Here is a 13,802-nt window from a genome sequence, read left to right on the forward strand (position 1 = left end):
ATGGTTCCCTGGAGAATTGAACCTGAGACCTATTTGATGTTGATATCACAGTATGTTAGAGCTGAATTTTGATGCAGATTATCCCATGTGATTATTCTGTTAAAAATGACATTGTTGCTTGACTCTTTTACTCCTTTTTGGGTTCCAGTTCAAATTTTTGCTCAGTAGGTAAAAAGGAGTAAGTATAACCACAAGAGAATAAAATGATATTTTCTCTCAGTAACTAGAAGGCTGGCTCTTCCATCTAATCTAATTTGACAGACTCTTGGCAAAGCTTGACATCTAAATAAATGTAATTACATTTTGTGTTTTTGCTGGGAATATTTTAGTCCCATGAGTGGCCACTTCAAATTCTAACTGGAAAAAAAAGCATTTGTAAGTTATTAAGTATAATTCCAATTTTTAGCCAGTTTAGTTCATATTTATAAATAGTCTAAATTTATGTTAATCCTAGTAGTTTATTGAAAGGATGCCTCTATTATAGATTTTTTTCTATAGATTGTTTTCTTTTTAAAAATCATTCTTTTTATTGGTTAAATGATCTTATTATGGCAGCCCTAGTCCTGTTTGGCAATGACTGAAAGGTTAGGTAGATGAGGAAAAACTATGTTGGTTAACCTCTTTTAATTAAAAGATGTTCCAATTGATATTTTTAATTTCATCTTTTTAAGTTAATCTTTATTTTTAAGTATATTTTATTGATTATGCTATTACAGTTGTCCCATTTTTTTTCTCCCCTTTTTTCCACTCCACCCTGCACCCACCCCCACCAGCATTCTCCCCCTTAGTTTTCATGTCCATGGTTCATACATATAAGTTCTTTGGCTTCTACATTTCCTATACTATTCTTAACCTTCCCCAGTCTATTTTGTACCTACTATTTACGCTTCTTATTCCCTGTACTTTCCCCCATTCTGTTCCCTCCCCCCCTCTGCAGAAAACCCTCCATATGATCTCCCTTTCTGTGATTCTGATCCTGTTCTAGTTGTTTGCTTAGTTCATTTTTGTTTTTGTTTTAGGTTCAGTTGTTGCTAGTTGTGAGTTTGTTGTCATTTTACTGTTCATATATTTGATCTTCTTTTTGTTAGATAAGTCCTTTTAACATTTCATATAATAAGGGCTTGGTGATAATGAACTCCTTTAACTTGACCTTATCTTGACTTTATCTGCCTTTCCATTCTAAACGGTAGCTTGGTGAATAGAGTAATTTTGGATGTAGGTTCTTGCCCTTTATGACTTGGAATACTTCTTTCCAGCCCCTTCTTGCCTGCAAGATTCCATTTGAGAAATCAACTGACAGTTTTATGGGCACTCCTTTGTAGGCAACTGTCTCCTTTTCTCTTGCTGTTTTTAGGATTCTCTCCTTATCTGTACTCTTGGGTAATGTAATTGTGATGTGCCTTGGTATGTGCTGCCTTGGGTCCAGCTTCTTTGGGACTCTCAGAGCTCCCTGGACTTTGTGGAAGTCTGTTTTCTTTGCCAGAATGGGGAAGTTCTCTTCATTATGTTTTCAAATAAGTTTTCAATTTCTTGCTCTTCCTTTTCTCCTTCTGGCACACCTATGATTCGGATGTTGGGACATTTAAAGTTGTCCTGGAGGTTCCTAAGCCTTCCTTCATTTTTTTGAATTCTTGTTTCTTCATTCTATTCTGGTCAAATGTTTATTTCTTCCTTCTGCTCCAAATCATTGATTTGAGTCCCTGTTTCCTTCTCTTCACTCTTGGTTCCCTGTATATTTTTCTTTATTTCACTTTTCATAGCCCTCACTTCTTCCTCTGTTTTGAGACCATACTCAACCATTTCTGTGAGCATCCTGATTACCAGTGTATTGAATTCTTTATCTGATAGGTTGGCTGTCTCTTATTGCTTATTTCTCTTTTTGGACCTTTGATCTGTTCTTTCATTTGGCCGTATTTTTTTGTCTTGGCACTCCTGTTACATTGTAATGGGTGGAGACTTAGGTATTTGCCAGGGTGGGGCAACCCACTTTACTACATTGTGGTACTCTATGTGGGGGAGGGGTCAGAGAGGGAACAATTCTGTTTGTTCAGCTATTGGCCTTTCAGTCACTTCTGCTACCCACAAGCAAATTGGGCCCTTCTGGTACTGATTTCCAGGTTGGTGGGTTTGGGTATGTTCTAGGACCCTGTGGATCTCTCCAATGAACTCTTCTGTAAGTCTGGGGGTTTCTGCCACTGCTGCAGCCCCCACAGGTTTTTACAGCCAGAGGTTATGAAACTTTATTTCCCCTGTGCTGGAATCCTGGGTTGTGTGATCTGTCTTGCTCCCCAGTTGTTCCTCCTGGTTTATCTTCATACAACTGTGGGACCACCCAGTCCTCCAGCTGCTGCCTTTCCGCACTTCCTCTCTGCCCCAGCTGCCCATCTCCACCCCTCCTACCAGTTTGAATGAATGTTTCTTCTTTAACTCCTTGGTTGTCGGACTTCCATACAGTTTGATTTTCTGGCTGTTCTGGTTATTGTTTCAAATTTATTGTTGTCCTTCTTTTGGTTATGGGAGGAGGCAAAGTGTATCTACCTATGCCTCCGTCTTGGCCGGGCATCTCTAATTTAATCGTTGTTGTATTTTTTCCATTACCATTCAGTCCCATTATACTCCCTCCCCCCAGCATTCACCACACTGTTGTCCATGCCCATGAGTCCTTTTTCTTTATTGCTCCATCCCTCCATGACCTCTCCCCACTGTCATCTGCTCTCCATCTATGTCTGTCTCTGTTTTGCTTAGATCAGTTTGTTCATTAGATCCCACATATAAGTGAAATCGTATTGCATATGTCCTTCTCTGACTGGCATATTTCATCTAGCATAATATTCTCCAGGCCCATCCATACTGTTGAAAAGGGTGAAATTTTCTAGTACTATTCCATTGTGTAAATGTCCCATAGTTGTTTTATCCACTCATCTATTGATGGAGACTTGGCTGCTTCCATATCTTGGCAATTATAAATATGCTGCAATGAACATAGGGGTGCTTATGTTCTTTTAAATTAATGTTTTGGGTTCCTTTGGATATATTCCCAGAAATGGGATCATTGGGTCAAAAGGCATATCCATTTTTAATTCTTTGAGTTGTTACCATACTACTTCCCACAGTAGCTTCACCAGTCTGCATTCAGTGCAAAAGGGTTCCCCTTTACCCACATCCTTGTCAACACTTGTTTGTTGATTTACTGATGATATCCATTCTGACAGGTGTGAGATGGTATCTCATTGCGGTTTTAATTTGCATTTCTCTGGGATGATTAGTGGCATTGAGCATCTTTTCATATGTCTGTTGGCCATCCATGTGTCTTCTTTAAAGATGTATGTATTAAAGAAGTATGTATTCAGGTCTTTTGCCCATTTTTTGAGTTGTTTGTTATTTTGTTGTTGAGTTTTGTAAGTACTTTATAAATTTTGGATATTAACCCCTTATCAGATGTATTGGCAAATATGTTCTCCCATTCAGTGGGTTGTCTTTTCATTTTGTTAATGATTTCCTTTGCTGTGCAAAAACTTTTTAGTTTGATGTAGTCCCATTTGTTTATATTTTTTCTTTTGTTTCCCTTGCCTGGGGAGATATATCCGTTAAAAAGTTGCTATGACCTTTGTCAGAGATTTTGCTGCCTGTGGTTTCTTAGGTAGATGATAAACAACTGTGTTGGTTAATCTCTTTTAATTAAGACATTCCAGTTGATATTTTATAAAAATATTCTCATATGTAGTATTATATGATTCCAGAAGTTGGGAGTTAACTAACATTAATGATGACCATCTACCTCATCTAGTTTTATTAAGGGATATCTTGCCAATTAAAGAACATTTCCAATACATATATGAAGGTCAGAAAATAATATAATCCCATGTTTCTATTATTCATATTGAAAAAGTTCCTATTCTGCCATATTTGCTTCAGATTGCTAGAAAATACAGATATTACTGCATTCCTGAATCATATTTTCCTTCCTTCCTTCCTTCCCAGAGGTAATCACTATTTTGAGTGTGTGTAAATACCTTTTGTCCACACTCTTATTCTTTCTTATGTAAGTATGCATCATGAAAGTATATTGTTTTATGTGTTTTTAAAATTTACATGAGTGTATTATATTACATATATGAGGTCTGTCTGGAAAATGTCCAACCATTGTTAATATAACAAGAACTGTGTGTGCAACATTGATGTAACCTGGCAGCCAAGGTGAGTGGACTGGAATGTGCATGCATGAACAATGATGATTTCACTGTATTAGTCAGTGGGGGCGGTAGATGATTGTTGAGTGAGCATGTGTACTGTGTGGCTATTGCATTCAAAATGATTGAGCAAGTAAAGCAATTAATTCATATCAAATTTTGAATTAAACTTCAACATTCCTCCATGGAAACTATTCAGATGATTCAGAAGGCCACAGCTATGGGCAACTGGTGATTGGCAGTTTCAACATGACAATGCACTTGCTAATGCATGACATCTCATGCAGAGTTTTTGGGCAAAACATCAAGTCACCCAGGGAACTCAGCCCTTTTAGATCCCAGATGTGGCATCCTGCAACTTCTGGGTTTTACCCAAAACTAAAATCACCTTTGAAAGGGAAGAGATTTTATACCATCAGTGAGATTCAGGAAGATATGAAGGGGCAGCTGATGGTGATTGGGAGAACTGTGTGAAGTCCCAAGGTGCCTACTTTGAAGGGGACTAAGATGTCATTGTCTTGTGTACAGTGTTTCTTGTATCTTGTATCTTCAATAAATGTCTCTATTTTTTATATTACATGACTGGATACTTTCTGGACAGACCCTGTATTCTTCTGTGACTTTTTTTCATTCAACATTGTGATATTCAAACAAGATTATATATGAGTGATACCTGTGAGTGTGTGTGTATATATCTATATACATATACATATAGCTGTATATATTCATTCCTCTATTGATGAATACCTAGTGTCTCCTTGTGTACATGTGCTAAAGTTTCTTTAGGGTAATAGCCTAGGGCACATGCTCAGTCTTAATATGCATGCATCTTAAATTTTGAAGTGATTTCACAATATTTTCTAAGTGGATTGTTCTAATTTTATATCTCTACCTTCGGTATGCACTGTGGCCTGAATTGTGTACACCCACTTCCCCTTTATATGTTGAAGTCCTCACCCCCAGGTGTTCTAACTGCAATTGTATTTAGAGTAGGGCTTTTAAAGAGCTAATTAAGTTAAAATGAGGCCACTGGGGAAAGCCCTAAGTCTGACTGTTGTCCTTAGAAAAGGGAATTTGGACACACAAAATAGACGTCATGGAATCACTGACACAGAGGAAAGACTGATGAGCACACAGGAGAAGGTGACCATCTCTGCAAGCCAGAGAGAGAGGCTTCAGAAGAAATCCAATCTTCCAACACCTTGATTTTGGACTTTTAGCCTTTGTAACGGTGGAAAAAGGAATTTCTGTTGTTTAAGCTATCAACTTTATGGTATTTTGTTAGGGTAGCCCTAGCAAACTAATACCATATATGAGAGTTCCAGTTTCTCTATATCCCCACCAACACTCAACATCACACTTTTTAATTGTTAGGCTAATAGGTAAGAAATGTTATCTCTTTAAATTTGAATATCCCAGTTACTAAAATTTTAAAGGTGACCGCTTCTCATGATTATTAATCAGTAAAGTCATCACCTGTGAATTACTGGTTCATATACTTTGCACATTTTCTATTAGATTGTCTTTTTCCTATAGATTTGAAGGAGTTCTTTATATAATGTAGATAATGATCTAGATATTTTCTATCATCTTGATCTCCATCTATGACTTGCTTATAAACTTAACTGCTTAGAAATTCCTATTACTATTTTAGTTGTTCAGATAGAATGTTCTGTACAGTCATGTACTGCATAACAACATTTCAGTCAGCAACAGACTGCATGTATGGTAATGGTCCCATAAGATGATAATGGAACTGAAAAGTTCCTATCACCTAGTGATGGCACAGCCATCCTGATGTCATAAGTGAACACATTGCTCCCTTGTTTGTGGTGGTATGGATATAAACAAACTTAGTGTACTGGTAGTCATATAAAAGTGTAGCACATACAGTTATCTATAATACATAAGAATTAATAATGATAATAAATGACTATGTTACAGGTTTATGTATTTTACTACACTGTATTTTCATGGTTGTTTTAGAGTGTGCCTTTTCCACTTATAAAGAGAAAAAAGTTTTCTGTAAAACAGTATGCTGTGTTATGCCAGCAGCAGCCTTACACATTTTCTGTCCACTGCGTCTCTTGATTGCGTCATTTTCTTTTGTGCTTGGTTTAATCTCATGTTGTTTTTGTACAGTAACATGCTGTACAGGCTTGTGGGGTGGGAGCAATAGGCTTTACCATATAGCCTCCCATGTGTAGCAGACTTTACTATCCAGATTTGTGTTATGTATGTACTCTATCATGTTGGCACACAATAAAATTGCCTAATAACACATTTCTCAGAACATGTCCTCATCATTAAGTGCTGAGTAACTGTATATGTTATGAGGTCCATTTAGTCCAAAGTGTAGTTCAAATCCAATGTTTTTTAGTGATTTTCTGTTTGGATTATTGATTCTTGGTAAAAGTGGGGGGGTGTCCCACGTTAGTACTGAAATTCACTACTGTTATTGTATTGTTATCTATTTCTCCCTTCAGATCTGGTGGTATTTGCTTAATATATTTAGATTCTCTGATGTGTGGTACATATATACTTACAGTTGTTTCATGCTCTTGGAGAATTAGCTTTGTGGCTACCTAGGGTCCCTGGCTAGGTTTCCTGGCCAGGTTGGGCTGAAGCCTATGCTTAGCTGCTGGGTGGGGCTATTGCCTTACTTTCCTGCTCTTGGAGGTTATGGAATGTATTATGAAGCTGCTTGGCATCTTTGGCCAGACTCCCCTGTTTAGTGGGGCAGGAGGCTATGCTCAGCAACTGGGTATGACCAGTGACTTGCTTCCCTACATGTTGGGATGTAGGATGTGCTGCATGGTTGTGTTGCATCTCAGGCCAGGCTTCCTCCTCTGGTGGGGCTGGAGGCTGTGCTCAGCAATTGCATTGCCTAGGCCCTGCTGACTTGCTTCCCTGTCTAGGAGGTGCTCTAGAATGAGCTCCTCCACCAAGACAGCTCTCTGGCTGCTGACTCAAACCAGTCAAAACTGTCGATCAAACTCCCTGTCTAGTTGGGGCCACTGGCTTACCTATGCAAATGATCAGAGCCACTGATTTGAATCCCCTCTCAGACCCCAACACTTGACAGGAACACAGTCTGTCAAGATCCATGCATTTGTTGTGAGCCTCTCCTGCCTTCTCTATCCCTAGCTGACTTTTCCAGTAACCCTCATGAGGCACACTTAAGTGGGCCTCCCAGGATTCATGCAGGATGCTAGGGCAGCTTGATGTCCACCTTGTGCTCTCCTTTTCCCATTGGAGAAACTGTAGGCCCAGGAGGACCGCCTCAACGCAGCACTGTGCTGACCTGGGGGAGGGGTGATGTGAGCAAAGTGAAAGTGCTCCTCTTGACCTTCCTAACACAGTTTTTATCTGCTTCGGTAGTCCAGGGTGTTGCTTCAGCCTTACCCCTGTGTTCTGGAATCTTTACATAGGTATCTTGTCAATGAATAGTGGCTCGTGCCCTTTCCCTGAGAGGGAACCATCTATTTTGCCATCTATCTGACATAGGTGTTCTTGTTCCAGTTTTATTAAACCATTTTTTCATACCTGGTGTCTAGATAGTCAGTTGTTTCAAGCATAATGTAAGTCTGATCTCTGTTATTGCATCTTAGCCAGAAGATGTTCTACATATTGTTTTCATAGTGAGTATGATTATAAAAAATGAATTCCCTAAGTATTTAAATAAAGAGACTGTTCTTGCAGATTGACTCTTCTAATTGGGATTTGGAAAGAATGGTCCCATTTAAGGTTTTTTATACTGACTTTTCCATTACTTTTCTTTATCTACAGTTTATCCATAGTTGGATTAGATTATTATATATAATAATGTAATATAAATCACTAATACATTTAAGTTTTATTAGAATTAGGTTATATTTAGTACTTAATGGAACTCTGCTGAAAAGATTTTATACTATCTTTCATGCTTGTTTTCCCCTAATGTTATTGTACCAATATGAAGAAATGAGATAAGGAGGAGTACTTAGACATATGTTTCTATTGCCTGAAATTTTGTACCACTAATGTATGTTCTGGAAAAGGGCATCCTTGTCCTGTGGCATTTTGCTATCAAAATAAATTTCAAGAGGTAGCAGTTTTATTCTATTTTCAAGTTACTTCCTAGAAACCAGGCATCTAATTCAGAAAGAGATAAAGAGCCGAGTTTTAAAAACCATAAACCAAGAAATGCCTCATTTATGAATGTATGCACATTTGTGCTCATAAATTGGGTAATTATGCACCTAACAACTCTATTCATTTTATCATTACTCACTTTGTGTATGTAAAAATGAAGGCTTTTAAATTTAAGTTCTGTGGCCTGGGATACTCATGATTGGGGCATGGTTAGTTTTCATGCTTCTGTTCAGTGTTAATGCAAGTCATGAAAAAATTAGAAAAAAGTCATGAAAAAATTAGACTTTTCCATGAAAAGTATATGAATATCTTATTTACTTTGTGCCAAGTACTATTATAAACATTTTCTCATTTAAATAGATTTTAGAAGAAAATATATTTAATCTAAACAATAGTTTTGCAAAAGTATATATGTATATATACATCATGTATATATATGTGGGTATGTATTAGTTTCCTACTGCTGCTGTAACAGATACCACAGGCTTTGTGGCTTAAAACAATAGAAATTTATTCTCTTACATTTTGGGAGGACAGAAATCTGAAATGAGTTTCGCTGGGACAAAACCAACCTGTTCCAGGGCCACATTCCTTAGGGGAAAGTCTAGGGGAGAATCTGTTTCCTTGCCATTTCTAACGGTGCATTCCTTGCATTGGTTGCTCATGACTCATTCCTCCATTTTCAAAGCTATTAGCCACACCGACTTCTCTTTCCTAGTAAAATCTCCCTTTGTCTCCCTCTTACAAGAACACTTGTGATTACAATTATGGTGGAGCTGGATAATGCAAGACTTTCCCCACCGGAAGATCCTTAACTTAATTACACATTTAAAGTTTATCATGTAAGGAAGCATTAACAGGTTATAGGATTAGAGTGTAGATATATTTTATGACCAAAACAGAGTACAGGGTACTGCCAAAAATCACATAAAAACACAACATGTTAGAAACCAGTACAGTTTGGAAAGAAGTTTTACAGATACATTGATAATATAAGCAAGAGGTCCTGGAATTTTTCTGTTATGTTCCAACATTTTATATTGTGGACAGATGTTCTTTGTTTCAGTAGAAACAAACAGGACATTAATCTTCAAATTTTTCCTGATATACTTCATCTTCTACTCGTCTTACCCTATGAAACCAATGCTTAGTAATATGAAGTCATGAGTTTGTAAATTGGAGCACAGGTTTACATAACCTGATTAATTTCCTGGTTGATAAAATATTTAGAAATAATTTATATTTGATATTTGAACATAGATACAGGTTCAGATATGTGCTTCTTATTCCCTTTAAACCTTTTTATTATCCTCTCCTTCACCTTTCTTATTCTCAACACTAATGAAGGATTGACCACTTTGTCACTGATGGCAAAGTTTTTCTAAGCAATATGATGAGAGCTTTTAGGAGAGAGTTCTAAGGTTTCCTTAATTCCTACAATATCATTGATCTCTGATCTAGATTATTTTTTTCTGTTTCTGTTCATTCCAGTGTTTATATTTTATCATATATCTTTGGAGAGAAAATTTCATTTGGCATTTCTAATATATAGTTCAATGACTTCTAGAGTTATCTATAAATATGTTTTAGTATGTAACTTTAGTATGCATGTATTGTTGAATATTTTATAAACTAAATGTTTACACTTTCTTTCCTGAACTGCAGGATACCAGAAGGCCCCATTGATCAGGGGCCAGCTTCTGGAAGGATTCGTGCTTTAGAAGAGCAACTTGTGAAGGCCAAAGAACAAATTGAAAATTATAAGAAACAAACGAGAAATGGTAGGTGTTTATACAATATTTTTTCTCTTCAACATATTGATATTAGCACAAATAATTGAGAATTTTCTTTCATCAGTATATTGGAAATGCTGATACTTTCTATTCTTTGCCTACAGGTTTAGGGAAGGATCATGAAATCCTAAGGAGGAGGATTGAAAATGGAGCTAAAGAGCTCTGGTTTTTTCTACAAAGTGAATTAAAGAAATTAAAGAATTTAGAAGGGAGTGAACTCCAAAGACATGCAGATGAATTTCTGTCAGATTTGGGACATCATGAAAGGTACTTTTTTTTTTTTTACTTTAGTCAAGATGATAATCTAAGAAGGGGAAACTTGAACTTTTGGTAATTTCCCTGCTGAATGGTAAATGATACCTACCATATTCATGAGTAGGAGAATACCTGAGATCTCAAAGGGCAATAATTTTCAAATGCAGTTCATCAACCAAAAATTTATCCCTGGAAAATATTATTTGAAATATATTTCTAGAAATCTTTATACCCCATACCCTAAATAAAGTGAGGGTAATGGTGTCAGCTAACAATATATTAGAAATGTTCCTGTAAATTCCCTTCATATACAATATTTGAAGTGGAGTCTGCAGTTTTCTGTTACAGTATATTGGAACTCATACTGAGGCTGGCAGTTATGTTTCTAATTCAAACATTAAAAACTTTAAAATGGCCTCTTTTTAGAGTGTCTAATTAAAGATTAATAGGTTCTTGATAAAACAGAGCATTCTGTTCATTGCCCTTCCATTTAGTTGCTAGAAAGGAGAACCTGAAATCTGCCAAATTAAATTTGTTTCTTCTGTTTGTTCATTTTTGAAAATATGCAGTTTGTGTTACATAGAAAAGAAAGGATTTTGGTGCTGGTGTGTTCATGCTAAACAGAATGTATCTGAGAATCATTAGAAATACAGTGAAAACTGTCCTTAACTCTATTATATTTGTAAGTCTATATTCCCAGTAGGAGTGTGATGGCAATTACCAGTCTCATTAGTTAACAATAAATGAAAAATTGTAGTAACACAGCCTACCACTGTGAAGAAGAAAAGAATTACCCTACAAGCAAGGGATTCATATATATTAACATCATCAGCAATATGGTAGAGATTTTGAAGTATCGCTCTACTGTTTTAAGTGAAATTACACATAAAATCTGTCAGTTTATTGTAATCATTTTAACATTTCATTCATTTAACATTCATTTAACATGAATCTACAGAAATAAGACATTATAAATTTTAAGGGGTATTGAATTATTATGCCACACACTTGGACAGACCTTTTGAAATTTCTAGCCTAGTTTGCAATCAAGCAGTAGTTAGACCATTAGACCAAATGGATAGAATATTAGAATGTTTAAAGTTTGAGTGATTTAATTAGATTACTTGAGAATTTAATTTTTAGGTCTTTTGTAAATCAAAGTAATTATTTTAAAAAATTTTGGTGTATATACTTGTACTATATGTAGAAATAGTATATGGATGTACAAATGAGAAAAGTCAGGTCCTGAATAGTTTATATACATCAATGTTAAAGTTTTTGGAAGTTGAATTATGTTTCCTGACACTACCTTTTAGTATATGAGTATGTTATATAATAACATTTCTTATTAAATAAAAATGGAAGGGTACCTAAGGTACAAAGGTCAATTTCTTTTGCTGTCTTTTGCAGAAAGTATAATGAACTGTGGATACAACCTCACAGGGCAGTAAATTAACTCCAGGCAGCCAGATTAGAACACAGTGGTACAAATAATGAGCAAAGCACAATCAAACATTAGAGAAATAACACTTAATGAATGCACAAATAGAGAAGATTTGTGTGTGTGTGTGTGTGTGTGTGTGTGTGTGTGTGTGTGTATAAACAATATGCCACCTTACCAATAATTTTCAGGGTCCTTAAGTATAAGAATTAAAACAGACATTTATGTTTACCTTTGGGTATTTTTACATCACACAAAAATCTTTATTTCATTTTTATACGTACCCAAATTATAGTGTTAGGTTGTCTCTAGACTGAAAGCCTGTGTTCTCTGAGAAATCAAAGGGTGAGACTATCAGTTTCCTTGTTCAGATTTCCCTATGAATCACTCAGCTTTTGTGTGTGTGTGTGTGTGTGTGTGTGTGTGTGTGTGTGTGTGTGTGGTGGGGGGGCAGTTCAGAAAGACATCAATTATAGGGAAAAAACTTAATGGACTTTTGTTTCTTCCGAAGGGGTTTCTTTCTTTCTTAGAACTGTGTGTGATAGAAGCATTGTTTCTCTTTTTATTTGTTTCCTTTCTGAATCACCTGTATTTTTCCCTGTATAATGTGCACTTTTTTGCCCAAATTTTTGAGGGAAAACTAAGGATGCACATTATACATGGGTATATTGATTATATACCATGGGTATAATAATCCCATGTATAATGTACACAAAATGTAGGTACACATTATACATCAGAGCACTTTATACACAGCAAAAATAGGATAACTATTACAGTATCACTTATATGTGATTATACATGCATATCTTAGTTATAGTTCTGTGTGTCTTGACAAATGTTCACAGTTTTGGAACTACCACCATAGTCAAGATACAAAAATTGCTCCTGCCCCAAGAAATTTCATCATGCCCCCTTGTAATCAGCACGTCCGTCACCACCAGTCTCTGGCAGTAACCAGATCTGTTTCTTGTCCCTATAATTTTGCCTTTTCTAGAATTTTATGTAAATGCAATCAGTCATACACTGTGTAGATTTTTGAGTGTGGTTTATTTCACATGGCATAATGCATTTGAGATTCATCCATGTTGTTTTGTGTATAGATAGTGCATTCCTTTCTATTGTAAAGTAATAGTCTATTGCCTGGTTATATCACAGTTTATCCATTCACCAGCTGAAGGGCATTTGGGTTGTTTTCCATTTTTTGGTGATTATGAATAAAGCCTCTATGAATAGTAACATACATTTTTTTGTAGAAATATATTTTCATTTATTTTGAGTTAATATATAGGAGTGGGATTGATGGGTCATAAGTTGAGTGTATGTTTAATTTTATAAGACAGTGATAAACTGTTTTCCAAAGTGATGGTACTATTTTGCAGTCTCACCAGTAATGTATAAGAGTTCCAAATGCTCTGTATTTTTGTCTGCATTTGGTATTTTTTAGTTTTTACATTCTCCCCCACCACCCACCACCATTCTAATAGCAGTATAACGGTATGTCATTGTGATTTTAATTTGCATTTCCTTACTAATGATGTTGAGCATCTTTTAATGTATTTATTTGTCTTTCATCTATCATTTTTTATTGTGTCTGATCAAATCACATGCTTAATTTGGGGGGAATTGTTTGTTTTATTATTGAACTCAAAGCATTCTTTACTTATTCTGGATACAAGACTTATTGTACATTTTAGAAAGCTCACTTTGAGAGCCATGTGAAAGAAAACTTGGTGCCAAGAAATTAGAAGAATTTTGGTAATGAGCTTCTGGATCTGGGGAGTTGCAGTGGGAATAGAGAGAAAGGGATGCATGTGTGAAAAATAGAAGCTGCAGGACTTGGTAACAGATCTGTTGTGGGGGAAAGGGGGAGTCAGAAGTAATTGAGGACTTGCATTTTGCTAGAAGAATAGCTTTCATAAATGGATATTATTGTTTCTTGTGTACTAATTTGGCTTTTTTCCCTGACAAACTGTAATCTTCTGAGAC

At 36.0% G+C, this 13,802-nt stretch overlaps 1 protein-coding gene across 9 annotated transcripts in view; it reads left to right on the plus strand.

Annotated features, from left to right (window-relative positions):
• The window catches only part of FUT8 (fucosyltransferase 8), a 187,870-nt gene that overhangs the window by 118,380 nt on the left and 55,688 nt on the right, over positions 1–13,802 (plus strand). For all 9 annotated transcript variants that reach the window (XM_045823069.1, XM_045823068.1, XM_045823066.1 and 6 more), the window contains 2 exons: positions 9,990–10,105; positions 10,222–10,384. In XM_045823069.1, coding sequence (XP_045679025.1) covers positions 9,990–10,105; positions 10,222–10,384 — 279 coding nt within the window. The remainder of the gene's footprint in view (positions 1–9,989; positions 10,106–10,221; positions 10,385–13,802) is intronic.

The sequence above is a fragment of the Phyllostomus hastatus genome, unplaced genomic scaffold (genome assembly GCF_019186645.2).
Source record: "Phyllostomus hastatus isolate PE091 unplaced genomic scaffold, TTU_PhHast_1.1 phas_scaffold_501, whole genome shotgun sequence".
NCBI classification, from domain to species: domain Eukaryota; kingdom Metazoa; phylum Chordata; class Mammalia; order Chiroptera; family Phyllostomidae; genus Phyllostomus; species Phyllostomus hastatus.